Source organism: Babylonia areolata, chromosome 1, assembly GCF_041734735.1.
Source record: "Babylonia areolata isolate BAREFJ2019XMU chromosome 1, ASM4173473v1, whole genome shotgun sequence".
Lineage (NCBI taxonomy): Eukaryota > Metazoa > Mollusca > Gastropoda > Neogastropoda > Buccinidae > Babylonia > Babylonia areolata.
Genome location: NC_134876.1, coordinates 50335221 through 50342720, shown reverse-complemented (window position 1 = coordinate 50342720; position 7500 = coordinate 50335221). Strand labels below are relative to the sequence as shown.

The 7500-nt window shown below is 41.1% G+C and overlaps 1 protein-coding gene across 1 annotated transcript in view; it reads left to right on the top strand.

The window, feature by feature from the left end:
- LOC143283738 (dipeptidyl peptidase 4-like) overlaps window positions 1–7500 on the top strand; it is a 343939-nt gene that overhangs the window by 3386 nt on the left and 333053 nt on the right. The window contains exon 2 of the mRNA XM_076590048.1: window positions 3618–4109. Coding sequence (XP_076446163.1) covers window positions 4035–4109 — 75 coding nt within the window. The 5' untranslated portion in view covers window positions 3618–4034. The remainder of the gene's footprint in view (window positions 1–3617; window positions 4110–7500) is intronic.

Here is a 7500-nt window from a genome sequence, read left to right as displayed (position 1 = left end):
ACCACAACCACTACTACTACTACTACTACTGATGATAATTATAATACTAATCAACGGACCATCATCATCATAAAAATATAATGAAGGAAACACAGTCACACACTCACACCCACCCACCCACACACATGCACACACTCGTCCCCAAACACACACAACCTTATGCGTAAACATAGTTGTACATATACCCACATGCATGCATATGTCTACATGTGCATACAGATATGTATGCGTATGCATACATAAACATAATTAGGTATCAAATCGTATTGTAGTACATTACAGATCATATTGTAGTACAATAGCAGATATTGAAAAAAGAAAAGCAAAAAAAATCAAGAAGTAAACGAGAGACAGACAGACAGACAAACAGAGAGAGAGATTCTATCAACAAAAGAACAAGATGAAGCACAGATAAACAAATTTAACTGCATAACTAACTCCATAAACATTCTTTTAAAAGTTCTTTTAAAAAAGGGTGGAGGGGGAAATAAAACGCTTTGCAAAGGAGAGGGGAATAACGGTGAGGGTGAGGGGAATATACACTCTTCAAAAACAGTAGCTACTGAAGTGAGGGTCATTTGAACTGACTGATATATGTCATGTGTGTGTATGCCGTGTGTGTGTGTGTGTGTGTGTGTGTGTGTGTGTGTGTGTGTGTGTGTGTGTGCATACGCGTATGGGTGTGTGTGTGTGTGTGTAGAGAAGGTGAACAACTTTGAATGTTTTTGTGTGTATGCAAAACTCCTTCCAATAAAAAAAAAGACAAAAAAATCGATGTGTTAGAGAGAGGAGAGAAGGGAGGGAGAGAAAGAGAGAGAGAGGGGGGGGGAGGGGGCGTTTTATTCCGCCTGACATGACTTGAGTTCTGTCTCCTCAATAGGACTCGACAGAAGTCAAGGCAAATATGTGGAGACAAGTCCCCCATTCCCAAAGGGTATTTGACTGAGAGACACACCATTAACAGTTTAGCGACTGATGTTCTGCCATCTCCACAGGGAGGGGGGCTGGGGGGGTAAGGGGGAAGGGAGGGGAAGGGACAGAAGCACCATTCTAGACAGAAAAGCACAGTTCCAGACAGAAGTACAGTTCCAGACGACTTCCCAAAAGCTGACGATGAAGGATGAGAGTTGAATTGGAACGAAAATAGGGTGGAGACCTACATACATTTCAGGGGGAAAAAAAGCAACCTGAGAGGCTGATAAATAATTGATCTTTATGCTTGTGGATGGATTTGAATCTCTCTCTCTCTCTCTCTCTCTCTCTCTCTCTCTCTCTATATATATATATATATATATATATATATATATATATATATCACATACACACGCGCCCGCACACGCACGCGCACACATACACATTTATATGCATATAGAAACAAAAACAGGAACCGAAACCGAAACCAGAAAAGTGCGGGGATGACTTGAATGGTGTAATGTATGCAAGTCCTGAAAAGACAAAAAAAAAATTAATAAAACATACAAAACAAAACAAAAACAAAACCTCAGTCCTTGGAGCATTCCTTTACCAAGTCAAAACTGATCATAGGTGAAATCTCTCTCTCTCTCTCTCTGGGTACTCCAAATGCATTTCATCAAAGTCTGCAGAAAGACATTTGATTCTCTAACGGGCGCTGCTTTATCCCCAAAACGTCCTCCGAACGGAAGTTTCAGTTAGTGTAATTTCCAGAGAGCACTGGTATATCGGTTTGTGTGTTGTGTTGTGTTGTGTCCTGTCGTGTTGTGTCGTATCGTGTTACTTTTTGTCACAAGATTTCGCTGTGTGAAATTTGGGCTAGCCTCCCTGAGGAGAGCGCGTCCCGACAGTACAGAGTATATAATTATATATATATAATATATATATATATATATATATATATCTGTGTGTGTGAAAGAGAGAGAGAGAGAGAGAGAGAGAGAGATTTTATTCATTTAAGGCCATGGCCCCATATGAAGAGGGTCAACAACAGAGTTAATACTCAATACATAGAGAAGCACCATAGGTCCCCACAAAATTTATGATGCAAGAGATACTCGCAGCTGAAATGCTTTGAACAGATAAAGTGCCAAACTACGAACGATATCTTCATTGTTAGAATCCATCAGTAGACCTAATCGGAACAAACATGGATCTGTATAATACTTCTTAGGTAAGAATTTCACACGAAGATGATGCAAAGCAGGACACATCAAAACAAAATGAACTTCATCTTCAATAGAGACTTTGCACAATGGACATAACAAAGCAGAGAGAGAGAGAGAAATATCGCCAATAAAAGATCTCCTCGAGTACCACATTGTCTTTTTCTTTCTTCTTCTTTTTTTTAAATGGAATAAAAAGCACAAAGTAGGTCAAAGTATTAGGACGAAAAAGCAAACATAAAACAAAAAACAAAACAAAATAAAACCAGAACCAAGCTCCGTCCTTCGCAGTATCGATCTCCACATGACACTATTAACATCTGTGTGGAACGGACGTGATTTCCGTCGTGTCATCAACCCCTTAACTGGGTGGCTGTCAATGCACAAAGGACGCGCGGCTTTTACCAAGTCCTCCTCTAATGACAAGGCATTCACTGAGGATGGACGACCGTTTCCCCTCCTCGTGACACAGAGGAATTATTACGCCTCCCTCGGGCGTTGTCATAGTGCTGCTTGGTCGACACGCATTGAAAAATGCATCGACAGTGTCACTCGTGGTACTAGAATCGAAAAGTAATGTGCATACTATCTATCACCACATAGCTTGTCGTTTTATTGCCGCATTCACGTTGTGTCGTGCGTAACAGTTTTTAAGTTGTGTGTACTGTAGGACTGATTTTGATGGGGGTTTATATTCTGAACAGTATCCTTCTGAAGATTTAAAATCGATTGGAATACGTGTGCAGGTCGTTTCATAAAACAGCGCGTTTTGCAATTTTTGTCACGAGCGTGTGTGAAAGAGCGGGAAAAGAATGGCTGTTTTGGATGGAATTTACCAACTCTTCTGACTGTGAATGAGAAAAACTACGACAACCGCTTCCTGTCTTTGAAAGCTTTCTGTCTTACACACGCATGCGTTGTGGGTCGTTCTTGATGCTTACAGCGGTATGTCATGACCTGAGTAATGCCGGTGTTTCTGACAGGGGGGAAAAGTAGGTTCGCCTGTCACTGAAGAAACAATAAAATATGTGACAGACAGAGAAGTATCGCTGTGCCGTGGATTTTCAGGATTCCTTGCAAAAGAACTATCTGGCATGAACCGTATCGATAGTTTGTAATAACAGACCAGTCTACAGAGCGCTGGCGACAATTTAAAGATTTAAGGACGGATACCGCCGCGATAGGCGGTTGTGTAACTTACTAACCTGTTGATAGACATTACTAGCATTAGTAGCAGGCCTATACATGTCATTGTCGTAAATTCAAAAGTGGGAGGAAAAAAAATAGACTATCCATCTATCTCCTCCACAGTTGTTGTTGTTTTTATTTATATAAAAAAAAGCCCCAACCGCTCGCCCCTGAAAGGAAAACCACTCCAAAGGGTGTAAGCAGCATCGATGCCACCAGCATTTACTTTTAACAGATCCTGACATGTAAATAGTAACCTGTACATTTCCTTCAAAGGGTGCTCTTTTACAGCTTCCAGCGGAAAAGTTCCGGTGGTGTTAGACGTTCCGTACACGCACACTCCGCATCTGGATTACCATTGGTGTTAACCGACGTTTACATTCAGAAACAAAAGACTGACATTTCTGATAAAAATAAAAAAAGAGAAGTCGTTTACGGCGCCAACACCAAAGAAACCCGACAAAAATAACAACAACAAAAAACCTCCTAAGGTTGTGAGTGTTTGTACTGAAAAACGTCAACATTTTTGTGTCCTGAAAAACCAACAACAGCAAAAACAGCTGGCTTGTATGGCGACGACGAAAGGTCTGGAGTGTGGGGCGGACACACACGTTGGGATCTGCTGTTCCGTGGATTACAAGCGCTACTGTGATTTTGATGACCAGCTCAGCGTGTTGTGAGTAGTAGTTGCACGAGCAGCACGTGAAGATGAATTCGGCCTCCACGTCTGTCTCTGCCGTGAAGGGCGATGGGAAAGCCAAGAAACATGCTGTGGATTTGGAGGTATGTGGGTCATTGTGTGTGTGTGTGTGTGTGTGTGTGTGTGAATTTCTGTTCTCACATGTCATATTCTCTGTTCGTCTGTCATATATTCGTCAACCTCGTTCATTTTGTTTTCGTTTCTTTCTTGATTAAGTTTTTTTTTCTTCAGTATTTCCGTATGTCTCTATACGTGTGTGTGTGTGTGTGTGTGTGTGTGTGTGTGTGTGTGTGTGTGTGTGTGTGTGTGTGTGATGTATATTTTTGTGTGGTTCTCTTTCAGTCTCCCCGTGTCTGTATATCTCTGCCTTTCTGTACTTGCATGTCCATCCGCGCATTAACTCCACGTGTAGGGCCTTTGTCCGTAATTCAGCTCCAACTCTTGGTTTGTGTGTGTCTTGTCCGCTTTTTTTTTAATTCTCCAGATCCTTTGTTTAACTAGTCGTCGGTTTCTGCCTGCCTGCCTGTCTGTCACTTTCTTTCCTTCTCTGATCCTCCTTTGTCTTGATTGTAAAGAATGCCTATTGGTTTTCGGATGTTCTTTCTGTCTATATCTTCCTTTGTGTTGATTGTAAAGAATGCGTATTGGTTTTCGGGTGTTTTTTCTGTCTCTATATCTTCCTTTGTGTTGATTGTAAAGAATGCCTATTGGTTTTCGGATGTTCTTTCTGTCTATATCTTCCTTTGTGTTTTAAAGAATGCGTATTGGTTTTCGGGTGTTTTTTTTCTGTCTCTATATCTTCCTTTGTGTTGGTTGTAACGAATGCGTGTCGGTTTTGGGGTGTTCTGTTTGTCTCTATATCTTCCTTTGTCTTGGTTTTAAAGAATGCGTATTGGTTTTCGGGTCTTTTTTTTTCTATCTCTATATCTTCCTTTGTCTTGGTTTTAAAGAATGCGTGTTGGTTTTGGGGTGTTCTGTTTGTCTCTATATCTTCCTTTGTCTTGGTTTTAAAGAATTCGTGTTTGTTTTGGGGTGTTCTGTTTGTCTCTATATCTTCCTTTGTCTTGGTTTTAAAGAATGCGTGTTGGTTTTGGGGTGTTCTGTTTGTCTCTATATCTTCCTTTGTGTTGGTTTTAAAGAATGCGTGTTGGTTTTCGAGTGTTCTGTTTGTCTCTATATCTTCCTTTGTCTTGGTTTTAAAGAATGCGTGTTGGTTTTCGAGTGTTCTGTTTGTCTCTGTATCTTCCTTTGTGTTGGTTGTAACGAACGCGTATTGGTTTTGGGGTGTTCTGTTTGTCTCTATATCTTCCTTTGTCTTGGTTGTAAAGAATGCCTATTGGTTTTCGGATGTTCTTTCTGTCTATATCTTCCTTTGTGTTGGCTGTAAAGAATGCCTATTGGTTTTCGGGTGTTCTTTCTGTCTCTGTATCTTCCTTTGTCTTGGTTTTAAAGAATGCGTGTTGGTTTTCGGGTGTTCTGTTTGTCTCTATATCTTCCTTTGTGTGTTAAAGAATGCCTATTGGTTTTCGGGTGTTTTTTCTCTCTCTACTTTGTGTTGGTTGTAACGAATGCGTATTGGTTTTGGGGTGTTCTGTTTGTCTCTATATCTTCCTTTGTCTTGGTTTTAAAGAATGCGTGTTGGTTTTGGGGTGTTCTGTTTGTCTCTATATCTTCCTTTGTCTTGGTTTTAAAGAATGCGTGTTGGTTTTCGGGTGTTCTGTTTGTCTCTATATCTTCCTTTGTGTTGGTTGTAAAGAATGCGTATTGGTTTTCGAGTGTTTTATCTGTCTATATCTTCCTTTGTGTTGATTGTAACGAATGCGTATTGGTTTTCGGGTGTGTACGTATTATCCTTTCTTCTTCTTCTTCTTCTTCTGCTCCTCCTCGTCCTCCTCCTCCTTCTTCCCGCCCTTCCTTACCTCTGTGAAGAGTCACTGGCGCGCCGTACAGGAGAAATGTATTGTTCACCAGATTCCTCCAGGTTTATGATTGGTTTTACGTCAAAGCCTGAGTCTCCATAAATGTTTGTTCCCCGTCATTTGTGCAATGTTTTCAGTCCATCACATTTTATTCTGTCTCCCACCCACCCCTTTTTTGATTCACTTGTGTAAACAAAGTGAGTCTATGTTTTAACCAGGTGTTCGGTTGTCTATGTGTGTGTGTCCGTGTGTCTGTGTGTCCGTGGTAAACTTTAACATTGACATTTTCTCTGCAAATACTTCGTCAGTTGACACCAAATTTGGCAAAAAAAAAAAAGAAGGAAAAATGCAGTTCTTTCCAGTCATCTTGTTTAAAACAATATTGCACCTCTGGGATGGGCACAAAAAAAATAAAAAAGAAGCCTAATTATATGCAAACTGCATTTACTGTTATATTTATATTTTTTGTATTATCTAAACTTGGTACTTTGACCCCTCATTCTGACACAACAACAAGAGGAGTCATTATTATCATTTTTTGTTCAAACAGGAACTTCTTTTGCTAAGCATGGATTTTTTTTTTTTTTTTTTTTTTTTTTTTTTTTGCAAACGTTTTGGTGCAGATAGTAAAAAAAGGGAAATTACTCTGTAATTAATGTTAGGGGACTTAATTTATCACAAGTGAGTCTTGAAGGCTTTGCCTCTCTTGTTTTAAATGATGTACCTCAAGAAATATGCAATTTTCAAAATGTGTATGTTAAACTGGAGTGGACAAATGACTAGTGTTTTGTTTCTGTACGGCGAAGGTGGTGGTTGTGTCTTGGTTTGCTATGGCCATAGTGTTTATGCAAGTGTTCGGGTTTTGTGCTGAATGTAAGGCTACATGTGAAGGTTCACATTCCGTTTTCGGTCAAGGCAAACGTTCCATCCAACACTCTCTTCGTGCGTGAACGTGTATGACACACACACACACACACACACACACACTCTCTCTCTCTCTCTCTCTCTCTCTCTCATTCTCTCTCTCTCTTCTTTTATCATCCCACCCACACGCACACGCACGCACACACACACACACACACACACACACACACACACACACGCACACACACACACACACACACACACTCTCTCTCTCTCTCTCTCTCTCTTTTCTTTTCTCATCCCACCCCCTCTCTCTCTCTCACGCACACACTCTCTCCCCCCTCTCTCCCTCTCTCTCTCTTCTTTTCTCATCCCACCCTCACTCACTCACACACACACACACACACTCTCCCCCCCCCCTCTCAATCTCTTTCTTTTCTCACCCCACCCTCTCTCTCTCTCTCTCACACACACACACACATACATACACACACACACTCTCTCTCTCTCTCTGTCTCTCTCTGTCTCTCTCTCTCTCTCTCTCTCTCTCCCTCTCTCTCTCCATCATATCCCGAGGTCATTATATAGAGAAGTGCCAGAGTCCACCCATAATACGTGGTCCCTCAGAACCGCCTTCCTTCCCGTCGCGTCGTGTGACAGTCTTGCTGATGCTGCCAGTAGTGTGTGCTGC